Genomic DNA, 16,130 nt, shown 5'->3' on the forward strand with positions numbered 1-16,130 from the left:
CTATCCATTAGAAGAGGAAAATAAACATTATTACAGCATAAAGTCACTCTTGCAAGATCCTAATCTAGTTCAAAGAATGAATTATAACCTTGCCTTAATTCGCAGGTACATTTAATGTTGGTTCAGTTTTACTTGTTATCATTTTTTGCCAGTGAGACTTGACACAAACCTGAAAGAGCTGTGGGAGAGACATTATTTGGTTTTGCTTAATATCTGCCTAATGGCTAACACAGCAGGACTTGTCTGTATCACTGCATCTCAACAGAGGGAAATGAAGGATTCTGGATAAGTAGTCAAACTTGTATTGAAAATGCCTTCCAGTTAATTTGGCTCCTTCTACTGGATTATGCCAGTGATGGCAAAGGCTAAAATAAATATAATGCAAGGAACAATCAGAAACACACATCAGTATGTTTTAGCACATGGTTTTCATGTGCAAGAGTACTTCCTGTAAGGCATACTGGTATTTTTTTGTCCTGCTCACTAGTAAGAATTTAATTCTCATTCTCAATTCTCATTCTCAATTCTCAACTATTAAAAAAAAAAACAAACTCAGGAATTATTAGGAAAGGGAAGCAAATGCACAATTCTTTGTTTGCATTTCCATATTCATGCCATTCACGTTGTGCTATTTCATGGAGTTTCCTTTCTTTGCCCAAAATAGCAATCCTAAATTGACTAGAATGAAGGACACATTTGAGTCCAGTGAAGAAAGGACCTGCCTGAGTCATGATTCTTTAGCCTGGAGGCAAGGTGGCTGATAAAAAAAAGTCTGTAAGATCCTAAGTTAGCATGGTGAGCTTGAAGAGCACATGATTATTCACAGACCAACAGACTTTCAGACCAAGAAAGTAACAAATCATGTCTCGTGGCTAGTTTGAAAGAAATAAAGGGAAATTCAGCATATAGATAAACTGGAGAAATCACACATTGACATGAGCGTCCTTAGTTTCTGCTTGTTCAAAAGCTGCTGTAGAATCACAGAATAAAAATCTATCCAGGTTGTTAAGTATGATACTATTTCTGACTGGATGCAGCGAAGTGCAGAACACTTACTGGAGGTGTTTGGTGAGGAAATATCAGCACATGTGTCCTAGGCTCTGTTCTACCTTCATTGATATGTTCTGCTGGCCACTCTCCAAGACAAGATGATGGGCAAGATGGTCATTTGATCTAAGACAGTACAATTAGTGGTCTGACATGTTCCAATGCAGCCTAATTTACCCATCGCACTTCTTTCACCTTTACAACACTGGAGTGATGACTTTTAACCTGATGTCAAGAGCCTTTGACTCTACACATCTCTGTGTAATTCCTGTAAATCTAACTGTGATTAAAAAGTCTTGTTCATGCCCACACATTTTGTGTAGTAATAAGCAGCGTGCCCATAGTAGCTTAGAGGCTGTCATTGAAAGTTCCTTATATGTAAATGTTTAGTGAGCAGTGCCAGTGATTCAAATTTGGACTTGAATCATTTTGATGACCTATTGTCTAAAAAATTCCCATCAATAATATATTGATTTTTAAAATTTTTTTCAGAAAACAGGCAAGCAGTATGTGTTCATGACTGGTGTTCTCTTGTGCAGCCCAGACATTTGTGTAATGTAATATGTACAAGGTGCACAACTGCTGTCAACAGGTCAGCCCTGATACACACATCATACATCAGTTTCTACAGACTTTTAGCAAGTTTCTCATCTTACAAGTTACTTTGAATGGCTCTGAAGCATGAAGTTTTAAGATGGCACTTTAGTTACTTTGGTAGTTTCATATGCTGAGGAACACCTGGATCCTCTTCTCTTGTGGGGTTGAAACCACCAAAGTTCTCGAGTCACACTGTCATGTTCTTGTCTAAAGACTAGTCAGCAGTGACTAGTGCAGCAACTATGCATGAGGAGATTAACCCAGTCTCCTTGCCTTGCATGCCATTTCACTTGCTGGTGATACCAGAGCATCCCTGAGAGCTTGGAGCTGGAAAGAGAGTATTTGTTTCTTTCCAGTAGCAAGTGTCAGAAATCCCAGCCATCTTCTCTTCCTTTCATTCTGAGATGCCTTTTTCCTGAATCTGTTTTGATATTTCTGCTTCTCCCTTTCTTAATCTTCTTTTAAATGGACATACTGCTGGTTACCAGCTGTATCTCAACTGGCAGAAAGGTGAGCCAGAGCTCCTGACCTCTTCTGGAGAAGTTTGCTTGCTTTTATTCCCCCTCTTTCTTTTTTCTTCTAACTTTTGTTCCCCTCTGGTTTGATGAGGAGGAAGTAAATATCCATTTTCAGGAGCAGCAAAATGCAGACCACACATTGTTTTACTCTAGTCCTAGCAGCACAGGCTGGGAGTGCTGGACTCAGGATGAAAGACCTTGACATGTTGAGAGAGATCTGCCCACTCCTGAAAGCCTCGTGCAATCCTTCATCTTGTTTGCTAACTCAAAGGACCTCCACACCTTCACGAACCTGATGAAGGCAACTTGCTTGCAGTGATGTCAGGAGCACATTTTATGTAGAATTTGTAAGTCCTCTGCAAATCTTTTTTCAGCCCCACCAGTTTCTTTCTTCCTCTTTTTCTCTCATTTGAGCTGCTGTACAATAGATGACTCTCACAGTCTGAGCCATGATCCTGGAAGTTTTTTCCTGACTTGAGTTGCTTTACAAAGTTAAAAAGGGAACAACACTATTTATAAGCACATTATGTAAACATTAGCAACAGAGGTTCAGCTGCTTAGCATTCAATTAATTTAGTTCAGTCAATATTGCATGGTACATAGTTTTGTCTGCTCATATTGTAAACACATCTTGCCCTTGAGCACTTACTTCATTTGACTAATTAAGATCTACTTCTAAGCGCTCTCATTTTGTTGCCAGGCAGACTTGCCCAACTATGGATACAGCTGTTGTACTTGGTGAAAAAGGCATTTGAAATCCAGGTCCATCTGGTTGGTGCTCTAGTGTGTCAGGCCAAAACCTGCTCTTCTTTAAGGCAGTAGGGTCTCTGCTTTCCACAGGACTCAGACTGGAGATGAATCAGGACATTGTATGTTTCTTACCTATGCCAGCATGTCTTATACAAGTGCACACATTTCTTTGCAATATTGTATTCTCACCTGAGACAGTAAAAACCCTTTTAAAATTTTAATTATTTAATGCAGGTGCATAAAGTTTTTCAGAGAGGTAAATGTGGAAATGTGGGAAATGGATTTGTAGAAAGAAATTGTTGTCTCACCCTTCTCATGAGACTAAAAGTGAAGTAAGTTTTTAAAACACCTCTCAGTTGCCCCATCTCTAAGTAAAAAAAAAAAAGTATTGTCCAACATGGAACCAAGTACAAGTCCACTGTACTTGGACGTTTTATATAAATAGTGAGAATGAAGTTTTCATGGTGGTCTGTCCTTTCTTTTCTGATTCTTCTCCCCCCTGGGGGAAGAGGGGAGTGAGTGAGTGGCTGTTTGGTATTTAGCTGCCAGCACAGCTCTACAGGTGGGGTCTCACAAGAGCAGACTAGAGGGACACAACCACATCCCTTTGGTTCAGCCCAGGAAGTGGTTAGCTTCCTGGGCTGGGAGTGCACATTGCCAGCTCATGTTGAGCTTCCCATCAACCAAAGCCCCCAGGTCCTTCTCCTAAGGACTGCTCCCCATCCATTCCTTAACCAGCCTGTAATTGTGCCTATAGGCACTTACAGAATATAAATGAGTAAGAATGGAAATAGATTACTCAGAAGATTGGCCACATATTCTGAGCTAAGTCACTGAGAGTATTAGCCAGAATTGCACCTCACCAGGAAGTTGCAGGAAGAGATAGCAGTACTGGGTAGCATTCTGGTAACCTTTAAGTGCTGCTTCAATCAAACAGATCGCAGCTCAGATCTGTAATTAGAGTTACAATGCAGCCTTTCCATTTCCCTGGACATCAGCACTATGGCTATGTAGCCCTGATCCTGGGGTCCAATTGCTCATGTGAAATGAGTCATTGTCTAACTCAGTTTCCATCTACATGCTGATGGTCCCTTTAAAAAACCAGGCTTGCACTCCAATGGTAACAGATATTTGAAAGACTGAGGGAGACAAATGGGCACCTCTCTGCACAGATGTTTCCTTCATGGCTAGGGAGATGTGAGCTAGAAGTCTGGGAAACTTGATGCTGTTGTTTTCATGGAAGCCTGATGAATTGAGAGCTGCCAATCACCAGAAAATATAAATAAAATGAAAAATTGTATCAGTAAGAATGATGTCTTCAAACAAAACTGAAATGCTCAGCATTTTCTTCTTGGAGTTTTCCACACACACTGTGGTTTCCCCGTAACAACCTATGCCTCTTTGCATAGTTGCAGTCTACTCTAGCACTTAATGCTTGTTGGTATGGTTTATGAGAAAGGTGAATTAATAAATAAAGCTGTTAGAAGTGGTAGCTGAAAGCTAATGGAGGAAGCATTAAGAGTTTTATCTGAAGGGCTCAATTCTGTTCTCTGTTCTGCAGAGAAGTTTCCTGAGGGCTGGAGGACTTGCATTATATATACTTGTGAGTATATTGTTCACTCAATAAAACTACTTCATACTAATATTGTCCCAGGTTAGGTAAGCCATCTTCCCACACTGAGATTTGAGGCATTGTGTTTTGTTATTTGTATTACTGCAGTGTCAAGAAGCCATACATAAAGATCAAGACAGAGAAGGGATAGGCACTGAGTAGACGATTTCTCAAGATTTACAATAGCTGTAAAATATAGATGAATTGGGGGGAAGGCTTCATTTTCACAAACTGAAGCAAATCTATGAGTACCAGAATCTTCCAGTTTGTTCTGGGTTTTTTTCTTTTATACAGCAATTCACACCTTGGCAGAAGACACGTTGCCTTGAAATATATAAACGATACTTATGGCTGTGACATTCTAGAACAACTGTATTGTCTCAAAGCACAGTATACCAGCTCTTCCAAGATTGTTATAGTACCAGGTGCAGAGATTATTTTTCCTTCAGCTCTGACTGCAGAAATGCAGATTCATCTAAGAGCACAGCTGCTTCTGGAGAAGTCAGACCCTCCTCCAAATGAATGCTTAATTTTTTTTTAAGCAAGCTAATCTTTTTCCTTTTGCTGTTCCCCTGGCCTGACAGGTCTCAGAGGCTGAAGACTGAGACTTGATGAGGCTTTGCTGGGAAGTGATTCAGCTCCAGATTTCCTGTCCTATATGGTCACCAGGGGACACCCTGGGCCACATATTGGTACCTCTGAGATTACTGAGATGACACTAAACAAGAACAGTTGGTGAAAATAACTCTGCATTCCTCTGTGTGTAATAGAAAAGTGCTTAAGACATACCAAGCTTTGCTAATTTCATATGTTCATGTTCTGGAATTGTTGAATGTCAAATATTTGCTATTAAAATCTATGCATGCATATAAAGACAATCTATACATCCTTTTGAAAATAAAACGTGAAAGTCATATAGACTAAACTATCTGCATCTGAGTAACTTGTAAATTTGTGTGCCGTGTAAAAATACATTCTGAAAGTAAAATAACTGATTTATAGTCCTCTGGGGAAAGAAATATTCTCAAAGTGTGGAAACAGAGCAGTCACTGTGGCTTAACACTAGTGTGCTGTGAAGAATGAATTATTTTAGCTCAGTGGCTGACTTAAAAGATGAGTGTTAAGGAATGACATAAACTGAGCCAAAAATACATTTTAACTTTTGATGTGAAAAAAAAGAAGAAGCATGCAGTCCTACTTGGCTAATTTCTCAGTTGCAATATCAACATGCTATTTGTGAATCTGCCTCTCAAAGTATCTAAAAAACAACTTGCTTAGCTTCACAGCTCTGTGCTAGTCTTTCTGTTCCTGTGATGTTTAAATCGACTGCTGTGGATGCTCATGCTGTAATTTTAAAACCTCTCATGTTTTGCTGCCAACATGTTCTCTGCAGCTCAGAAGGATGGCATGTCAGAAGTTAATGTGGATCCACAGATTGTTGTGTGTGTGCAGAGTCTCCACGGGCGATCCTTCTGAGAGTGTATTTGCAATGATACAAGCTCAGTATGTATATTCTGCATAGGGTATATGGGGTAACCTAGGCCCTATTATCTAAATGCCTTAATAAATTATAAAGTGAGTTTCAAATTGCAAAATGTGTTGCCCAGAGAGCAGTCACTTTGCTATCCCAGTGGGCAGTATATGGGATAACTCTGGCAGCCTTTTGTGCTGATCTCCATTCCTGCGCTTGCTGGGGAGTTTTGTATGGTACTGTCTGGCTTGTTTTATGAGTATGCTGTGATAAAATGTGCTTTTCTGTGTCCTGCTGTTGCCTATTCTTTTGTTAAGCTTTGTGGGAGCTTGAATATGGCATTTGATCCAGGGGCAGAGTCTTTGTGAAATAAGGTGATTTGTGCATGTCATAGTGCAGGCAGCACTGGGAGTACAGCAGGCATGGATGGAGACTCACATGCACACTGGTGAGTTGGGAAAGCTGTCAATAGGATGACATGCTAAGAACATCCTGTCACTTATGGCTGGCACATTAAGTGAAGATGGGCAGGCAGGAACCTTTCCGACTTTTTCATTCAAACAGTTTGCATTGCATCCCATCTCAGAAAGATGCACTGTTTGAATGATCTGAGTTTTGGAACCTCTCTCTCTTCTTAGTCCACCAAGTTTGGAAGAAATTTAAAGCTGAGTATGTATTTTAGGACATTTAAAGGAATTGGCCAGAAGCAGAAGAGAGTTTTTTTTCCCCAGCGTTATTCTGTAACAACCAGAGACAAGTCAAAGTGGAGAAAATGAGGTTTTTTTTCCCCAGCGTTCACAGGACCCATGGAAGCAACACATTCCAGAGAACAGGTTTACGGCTGACAGGTCTCATGGGAGAGCAGGGGCAGTCTGGCAGGAGAGTGAGTGAGAGAAGCTCTTCATTTACAGATGTGGCAAAATCTAAGCAACTGGTATTGGGGGGCTGCCCTCTTTAGGAACATCAGAATTAGATGGAATTAGAATTAGAATGCCTTAAAAAAGCCATTGTGTTCATCATCCTTCCAGACTTTTTTTTTTTTTTTTAATTGGGAAGGGGCTTTGCAACTGGCTTTTAGAATACTCTGAGCAGCAAACTACTTTGAGAAAGGAGAAATTATGCTTTCTGTGGAACCAATTTGATATGCTTGGTGAGAAGCAGGATGAGACCAGATGCCCTTTTAGTGGTTTTGGATACTTTAGGAACAATATATAAGTGGATCCAGCTCAAAGGTCTTGCTGCCTCAGGTACGAGAATAGCAATATTCATTAGTGAATTTTTATTGCTAGGCATGAATAAATTACTAGATATCTGGTGCTTGCAGACAGGCAAAGGAAAAACTGTATGAGAAAGCTTGGATTTATGACAGGTTTTTCATCTCTAAAAAAAAAACCCTATTTGTTTGAGCTGTAGGTTCTTACATCCTTGGTAGTTCAAATGCAGTCATATGCTGGATCAATGCAATCTTGTCTCAAGCAGAGAGCTGTGATAAATCTGTTCAAATCTCATTCCCTCAGATGGCTCTGTGCCAACAAAGGTGATAATGAATGTTTAGGTATAAACTCAGTTGTTTTTTTTTCTGGCAACAAACTATGTAGAGGTTCAAGTGGAGCATTTTATTGATTTAGTTTAATATCACTCTAAGTTGGTTGCGCTTTCATAGAAGCATTAAATATATTTAGGGTTAGATCTATTTCTATATGAAGAAGGGACAGCCATAAAAACAATGGCAACTGTAGGCAACTGAATAAATCTTCCTCTTTTCCCCAAGTATCTCTGTTCAGGTTTCTGTGGGCTTGTTCAGTTCACCCATTCAAGTGGTTTCTAAGGGTGCTGCTGACAAGGCTAATGCATGGTTCAGTGTTGCAGTGTTGATCCCTGAATCATGCTGCAGCATTAACTGTTGTCATAGAGACACAGATTTTTGAGTCCAAAGGGACAGTTTTGATAGTCAGCTCAGACCTGTTGTAAAACACATAGCAGCTTGCCAATAAGTAAATAACTTTGCCAAACTGGAGCACAGCTGGGCCCTCCCTCTCCCGTGACAGTGAAACACATTTCACTGAAGTTTGTGAGATGCTGTCAGCACACATTTTTTTTCTGATGAGTGAAAGCCAGGTGCAAGCTTATTCCACGCGATCCCGCTGTTACTGTGATACTGGCAACCTCGGAGAGACAAAGAGTATAAAAACAGTAACACTCTAGGTAGTGCAGTGAGGTTAGCACTTGTAATTCTAAAGAAGGATGCTAGAGTGGGGCAGCTGTATGCAGTCAGAAGTCTCTGACAGACAATCTCTGGGTGATATTATTGTAGCATTTTGATGCTACTGACCCTGGTTGTTTGCCTCCTCCTTCTGCTTGCTCCTTTATCAGCTGTGTGTCTGCACCCATGCCAATCCAGAGCCTGTCGTGGCTGCTGCCAGGAACAATGGACTTGTGCCAAGGCACTGGGTTCTGAGCTGCCACAGCAGTTGTAGCCCTTGCCAAAGGCTACCTGATACAGCAGAACTAACAGCTGGGGGATTTAACATCTTAAATTGCCAAGCTGACATCCATCAGAGCTCATGTGAGAGTGCCAAGCAGTCTGTGTAACCTCCAGCCAAGTACTAAGTCTCTTCTTTCCCAGTATATGCCAATCTGTGAGAAATGGATTGTTACAGATCCCAGCTCCACTGATGAAGCAGTTTCAGTTATAAAATCCCTTGATTCTGTACACAGAAGTTTGTAGTGGCCATCATGGTATTAGACACTGGAACAGGTGTAAAATGTCTGATATGGTCTCCCCATCTTCCAGTGCAGAATTTGGAATAAGGTGAACTGGTTGGGTAAAGCTGTGAAAAATGTGTTTGAAGGAACATGTGCAGCCAAAATGCTCCCCTCCTAAATGTATACATTTCTCTCATTATCAGCCATGCATACATAGCTTCTGCAGTTCTGTAAGATGGCTTTAGAAAAGCTGGAAATGCAATTTTTAAATGAAAATAATCTGCTGGCTCAATATAGGCATGTATTATCCATGCCTTTGCTGTGCTGCTGGAGAGGTTTGATAATAGTGCAGCGTTTGGTTCCTTGTGCTCTTTTCCATTCCTGTGTCACACAGCTGTTTTGCTGCTATTTGCAATGCCTGAAATTACTCACTGTTAGGTATTATTAAGGAACAATTCTTATCTATTTCGGTTTTCAGGGACTGTCTGGCTAATTACCACAGCATCCCTATGAGGTGAAATGACTCAGTGCCTTTCTGCTCACAAGTAGTGCAATGTTCATCTATTCTTTGATAAATTACTCTGTGGGACTTCCTGGTTCCTCTGGAACATACTCCTTCTGTGGCAGGAGTAAGTCACCTTTAAAGACTCATGGGAACCCAAAAGAGAGCCAGGTTGTGTGTGCTTCAGCATTGGTGCTCTGTGGCAGTGCTGCACAGCTATTGTGGATGCACTGGGGAGCATTCAGATTTTGGAGGGGAAAATGTGTCTCCAGATTGCTTGTTTTAGAAATGGGGAAGCACCCTGGGACTCTCTGAGAAGCCACTTGCCACAGAACCTTTGTGAATGAAGGAAATCCAGTAGCTCTCACAGTACAAAGTACTGCTCTGGAAGCTGGTGCCATGGGTTAAGCCACAAAACTGTGCACAGTATAAAACTGAACAAGCCCACTTTCCAGTGCTTTGAAAAAGGTTTGACAGTGCACACACTGCACAGTATCTGTCTAGTGGTGAGAAATGCTGCTCACTATTGCAGACTTGCTTAGTGATTTAGAGACTTGCTTAGTGACTACAGCACCACCTTCCCTGGGCCTTTTACTTAAGGATTAGTTCTGTCCTGGGGTTTATTGAATTCCCATTTGTCCCAAAATTGCGGTGGATAAGCCTTTCTATCAAAGAGATTTTTTTTTTAACCAAAAAGAAATTTAACAGTTTCATTTTCAACCTAGCTCTGTGAACATTTGTATACTGGCATGATAGAAACAGAACAGAAGCCCAATACCTGAAGGGTGATGCAGGAGCTGGAAGGAGAGCTTGAGGGTGGGAGTCTTATAAACTGGCTCTGTCATGGAGCAAATGGCACATGCATAAGACACATGGCATGAGCAGAGAAGCCTTGGTGCACTAGAAGGTATGTTTTAGGTGGACAATTGTCAAAGACACCAATGCCTAGGTCTACATCTACTGCTTGTGGGCTTCCAGTAGAAGGTAAGCACATCTGTGCTTTGGGAAAATCATTCAGTTGTTAGTAGAACTGACCTAAATACTCATGAGAAGAAATTGACTCTCCAATTTTCACCTGTTGCAAATTGTGATCAGCTCAACAAGTCTTAACATATCAACATATGTATCTCTGGAGACATGAATTATTTATACAAGCGTTCAAAAGGTCTGAAAAGCAATTTTCTTTTGGGCATGTGTGACTGGCCACATGAATGACATGGTATTCTGTCATCCCTGATTGTGTTAGCATTTTCATTGCTTATTCCATCTGATGCTGATTTTGATTCTTGATGAGGTCTCAGTGGTAGTACTAAATCCATTCTCACCGAACATTTATCCCTACAAAGCTTCATTTATGTGAAAGCTTGTGAAAAGAGGGGTATAAACCAGTAAAGTGTCACTCTGATTTCATTATTTGGGCTGATATATGCTAGCTGATAAATGCTTACCTACTTTCATCATCCTCAGTCATGACTGAGCTGGGGACTTCAACTACCTCCCAACAAATAAACTAGGTATGTGTTCAATATGAAGGCAACTTCACTATTGTCACCCATTTTGGTTGCTGTGGTATTGTATAGTTATCTGTTTCCTCTGCTAATCAGGTGGAAAAGCGACCGAGGAGATGTGTTATGCACCATATTTTGAAAATCAAGATTTGACTCATTCTCCAAAGCATCCATTACATGCCTTAATAAGTTTAAGCCAGAAGATGAGCCAAGCAGCAGCAAGCAAGAAAACTGTTTTGTGACAAAAATAGGCAGGGACATCTTAACAAGCAACTTCTTAGGTCCTGTGAAGTGGTGGATTGTGACCCTCTGACCGAGTTTTGAAGTAGCAGAAAGTGACTGGGGAGATTAGGAGCATGATGGGAAACACTGGAAAGGGAAGCTACATGGCCAACATAATAAAGATTCTTTTCCAAAACCTTCACAGGTACTTCTCTAGCAGCCACCATCATAAAATAAAGAGATGATAAAAATTTGTAAATGCATGCTGTGTTCCTATATTCATGGAAGACAATGATAAAGCTCCCATTAATCTTGGTGCTGAAGGATCAAGTTATTTCCTTTTATAATCTCCAAATGATTTGGTAACAGCAATTGATCAATCCTGCCACCACCACATGGGACAGATATCAATCTTGATTTTAGAGATGAATGTGCTAAGGTGAAGTAACTAATCCAGGTTAGGCACTGAAGATGGACAGTGCTTGATTGCTGTCCCCTGAGCTAAACTTCAAAATATACCCTCCTCCCTTCCTTGACAAGAGATTTTGAAAGACATCTTACAGGCTTGGATCAACCAGTATTGTGGTTGATACACATTTTGGCTTGTGTATCACAGAAATACATTTAGTATGTTCAGTGTGCAAGCTCACTGAACCCATAGTATTTGAACAACTTGCTCCTGTTTTGCCTGACCTGTGAATGTGGTTCAATTCTCAGCTGTCATTTGGCCAACCCTTTCCCTCCAGTAACTTACAACTTTCAATTTCTAGTGTGCAGTTTTGTTCGTCCAGAGGATATCTGCGTAGATCCATCATGCAAGCTGCTGTTGTTGTGATCCTGTAACAGGAAAGTGAAAAAAAACAATGAGACTTGAAACCACATTTTACTTGTTTGAGATGGCAAGATTTTCTGTAATGAGTTTTCTGTTTGTTTAAATACAGAATGGTATGCACTTGGACTCCTGGCATGCAGTCTTTATAGAGCTTGTAAAATATGATTAATTTATACAGCACTGTATACTGGCTACAGCATAAAGCATAAAACTATATGCTGAATATTGTAGAGAAGGATTTGAGTCAAAAGTTTCTGTGTAAAAGTTACAGTGTTTTGAAGAACATTCAGTGAGATTTCTACTTGGACATCTTTTCTTAAATGTTCTTAATTGAGCCATCTTCAAATTGTTCAGCAAATTGTTTTATTTCTAACTCATATTGCTGACATCTTTCTTTTTCCATTTCATTGTCATTTATTGCTGTTTTAATATTGTCTGATAGGTAGATGTATTTTTATCCATGCTGTGGAATACCTGATAATACCTTACTCATTATCTTTATGCTTTCATGATCAGTTTATCATTAACTATGATAATTGTACATCACATCTCAAAAACGGTGTGAGGCAATCAGACACTAGTGAAATATAACATTGTACAGTGGTTACTTCATGAACATTGAGATTAACTATGATTGCAGGCTGGATGTTTCAGATCCTTACTTCTTCTAGAGGGCAAGTGAGTTGATATTTGGTCTCTAAAGGTCTCCATGGCCTAAGACTTTTTGCAAGGCAGTTCCTCTCCTTTGTTAGACCATAAATCACAAGAACATCTAAGAAAATATTTGCTGATAAGTCTGTGACTGTGAGGGAGGAAGGTTAAATGACTTCATGAGGATGGGGATCAAATTTTAAAGCTCCCTTTGAGAAAGACAATTAGATCAGTGTTTTCAAACTCACAAAAGTGAGTTATTGCCTTCATTTGGTGTGGTGTTTTTTTTTTTTTTTTTTTTTTTTTTTTTTTTTTTTTTTTTTGGTGATAGATGGGTTCTTAAATGCTTATAAAACTTTTGAAGCTGTGAATGGGCAAACTTGGCTTCTAGTTTTATTGGTCTCTCTTCTTCTCTCTCCAAAGATTTATACCAGATAAAGGCAGATAACCTCTTTTCTTGATCTGGATTTCCTCCTGTTGTTCCAGTTCCATGTTAATGAATACCAGAGGAACACATCTTGAGATTTTACTTTTGATGTGCTGAAAGTCAAGAACACTTACATGCTGTATTGGGGTGATAATCCTTGCTGTCACTGAACTGTCAGAATTTAAAAGGGAAAAAAATGCCACATGCTTTATTACTGTGACATGCTTCAAAATTTCCTAAGTCTACAAAATCCATCTGTCATATCTGGTATGAGAAGCATCTAGCAAGGGCTGTTCTACTCTAGAATACTGTGTAAAGTACCATGCAAATGGTACATTTATACCTTTTTCCAGGCTGATTTTGTCACATTAAATAGAAATGCATGCATCTTAACATGCATTTGCCATAGAAATGCATTTGCCATAAAAAAGGTCTTCAGCTGTGGTAGGATCTCATTTAGATTAGCCATGTACAATTATACCTTACTGAGAGGCACCGAGAAGACACTCATTTGTCAGACACCTGCTTAATAATGTTTAAGATCACACACGACAATATACTAACATTAGTCACAGTTAAATGCTTTTTAATAAAGGTTTCATAGGTAAATGTTTTGTTCCCAATTAATAAATTGGCCTTTATGGTAATTTAGTTCACCTGTATCAACCAGAGTGTTTTCTAAACCACTGTGGTGAGGTTACACTCCCCCTGCTACCTCCTCAGGCTGCTCTATCATCTCAGGGACTCCCACTAGGCCTTGGCTTTTGGGCAATGAGTTGAGTGGTGAAGTGGACCTTGACCGTGCCAGAAATTCTTGCATGGCTAAGGTGGGGGTGGCACTCTCTGTACCAGGGACTTCTGCTGCCTCCCCAAGGTGGGGAATAAGAGATAATCAGTCATCCTCTGACAGCCCTGGAACGTTATTTACCTGAATTGTAGCCTGAGTGGAACCGTACTGTCGTTTTTAAGAACTACAGTAATTGCCAGCTTGGATTACAGCCAGGATAGAAACTCACTATTGACTAAAGCCAAGCATTTTGTGACTCTAAGCAGCTGTTCTAAGACATGTCCTTTGAGCTCTTCTGGACTGCAGTGGATGCACCTCTCTCTTAGAGTGACACCTCTCAGAGCTTTGCAATACTTGCTGCACCATCACTGAAAACTCACAGTGGGACCCACACTGATACCCCAACTCCCTCCTCAAGGTTCAAGTCTCACCCAAATAGAAATGATAAGGTATTTAACATTAGTATTTCATTTGATTTGAGGGTAATTTTTAACAGGCATATATTTGTAAATTTATTTAGACAGAGACATTTTGTCTGTAGATGTTTGTGTGTGTGAAGTGATTGAAGCACACTATAGCAAGTATAGCATGAATGTTGCCATCTTGGATCTATAATAAGTCATGCACTCTCTTCTGCACCATTACACTTTTCTAAACTGTTTCTAATCTGATTTTCATTTGTGTGCTTCATCTTTGTAGTAACAGAGTAAACCTTTCCATAGCACTTTGTGAAGTTGTACAAATTTATATTAAACCTGCTTTTGCTAATATATTTAACAATGATTTTTGAGTCATTCTAACCACTCATTTGTGATAACCAGAGTTTGAATGACCAGTTATTCCTAATGGCAGGGTATCTGTACTACTGACTTCTGCAGTTTTGCATATTTTACATAAGTTACATAAGCAACAACAATTAAGTATTCTTTACATCATCAATGCAAATTGATAGCGAAGTAGTAATTAATGCAATTGTTTATATCTGAAACTGAAATATTCTACATAATCTTTTCGCCTGACATTGTAATTCTGACAACTGTATTGTCTTCTCCACCAGCTTGCCAACACAATATGGTCCCCTCCTAAAGCTGGAGGTGCTTAAACTTTATTTGGAATCTTAGGTTTCTATGCAAATAGCTATGTGTAATTGCAGGAGTGCTTCGGGATTCAGCAAACTTCATTACCTGTAGTTCATAAATCTGCCTTTCAAGCGTGTTTCTCACTCTTGATAGAGCTCAGCTGTGTACAATTGTTAATGGCATTGTGCTCTGGATAACCGCAAAACTTATTTAAGCAGATAAATTAAACCCAGATGAAATCACAGTAATTGTTATCTTGCTGAAAAAAACCCCCAAGTATTTTATTATAAACAGAGTAAATAAATCCCAGACCTGTTAGTGGTTGCACTCTGTCTGGGTGGAGAGAGTAACTTGCAAATGCACCAGAAGCTTAAAAATAAACACATTCAAATGCAGAATGCAGGGGTGTAATGGCAGGAAGGAGATTGCAATACTCTGAAGATAGGGCAAAACTCCAATAAATCTGTGTTCAAGAGGATTAGACCTGAAAGGCCCTTGGCACAAGCAGTTTGTGGCAATGGCAGAATATCATGAGGCTCTGTAAATGTTTAAGTGGAGGATTAATCCTACACTTGAAGCAGAACTATTTATATCTCAAAGTAGGATGTGTTTCTTCTGGGCTTTCCATTCTTAATATACATTTTAAGTTCAGGTGTTGGGGCTAATTTATTTTGTTTGTACAGTGTCTTTTATTGTACTGTCCTTACATTCTTTAGAATCATTTGACTACAAATGCTAAAAATGGGATTATGCAAAGAGGACAAGCAGTTAGGTGGAGATATTTCATTATGCTACTTAATTTCACTCATGTCAGTACTCAGACATTCTGAGATGGAATGAAGTCTGAACTGCCAACAGGCAAGATAAATAGTATTTGCATAAAAGCAAAAGAAACTGATTTAATTTTTTGAAATTGTGGCTTGGGGTTCAAGTTATTTGATCCACTGCTTAGCTTTTTCTCTGATGCCTTATTCTCTGAATATCATATTCTTACTCTATAGTCAAGTTATTTTTTTGCTAAATATAAAATTAAATTTTAAAAACCCCACTGATGTCCAGTATTTGCAAAACTGACTTCCTTAAGTAATACTGTCAGAGATCTCCCTGCAGAGCAGCAGGATTTGTAGGAACAAATATTAAAGCTCAGTATTTTGAGTTAAATCATCAATGAGCAGTTAAAGTAAATTCAGAATGAATACAGGAAGATTTATGGTTCAGTACTTAGATAATTTCCTCAATATGCTGTCAAAAAGCTGATCCTCAATTCTTGGACAAGAAATAGATGCAATATTTAAGACAGCAATAATAATTAAATGTGAAGATGATAAGAGCTAAACAATGCAAATTCTATTGTGAAATGTTTCCTTCATTTGGAGGTCAGGTATCAAATTTTAATATGTTTGTTCTTTTTCTGTCAGTCA

At 39.4% G+C, this 16,130-nt stretch overlaps 1 protein-coding gene across 6 annotated transcripts in view; it reads right to left on the reverse strand.

Moving 5' to 3' along the window:
• GABRB1 (gamma-aminobutyric acid type A receptor subunit beta1) overlaps positions 1-16,130 on the reverse strand; it is a 107,965-nt gene that overhangs the window by 14,740 nt on the left and 77,095 nt on the right. For all 6 annotated transcript variants that reach the window (XR_008430616.1, XR_008430613.1, XR_008430614.1 and 3 more), the window contains exon 5: positions 11,688-11,770. Coding sequence is in view for 1 of the 6 variants with exons in the window: in XM_053941208.1 (XP_053797183.1) it covers positions 11,688-11,770 (83 nt within the window). In the remaining 5 variants the exon portion in view is untranslated. The remainder of the gene's footprint in view (positions 1-11,687; positions 11,771-16,130) is intronic.

The sequence above is a fragment of the Vidua chalybeata genome, chromosome 4 (assembly GCF_026979565.1).
Source record: "Vidua chalybeata isolate OUT-0048 chromosome 4, bVidCha1 merged haplotype, whole genome shotgun sequence".
Taxonomy (NCBI): Eukaryota; Metazoa; Chordata; class Aves; order Passeriformes; family Viduidae; genus Vidua; species Vidua chalybeata.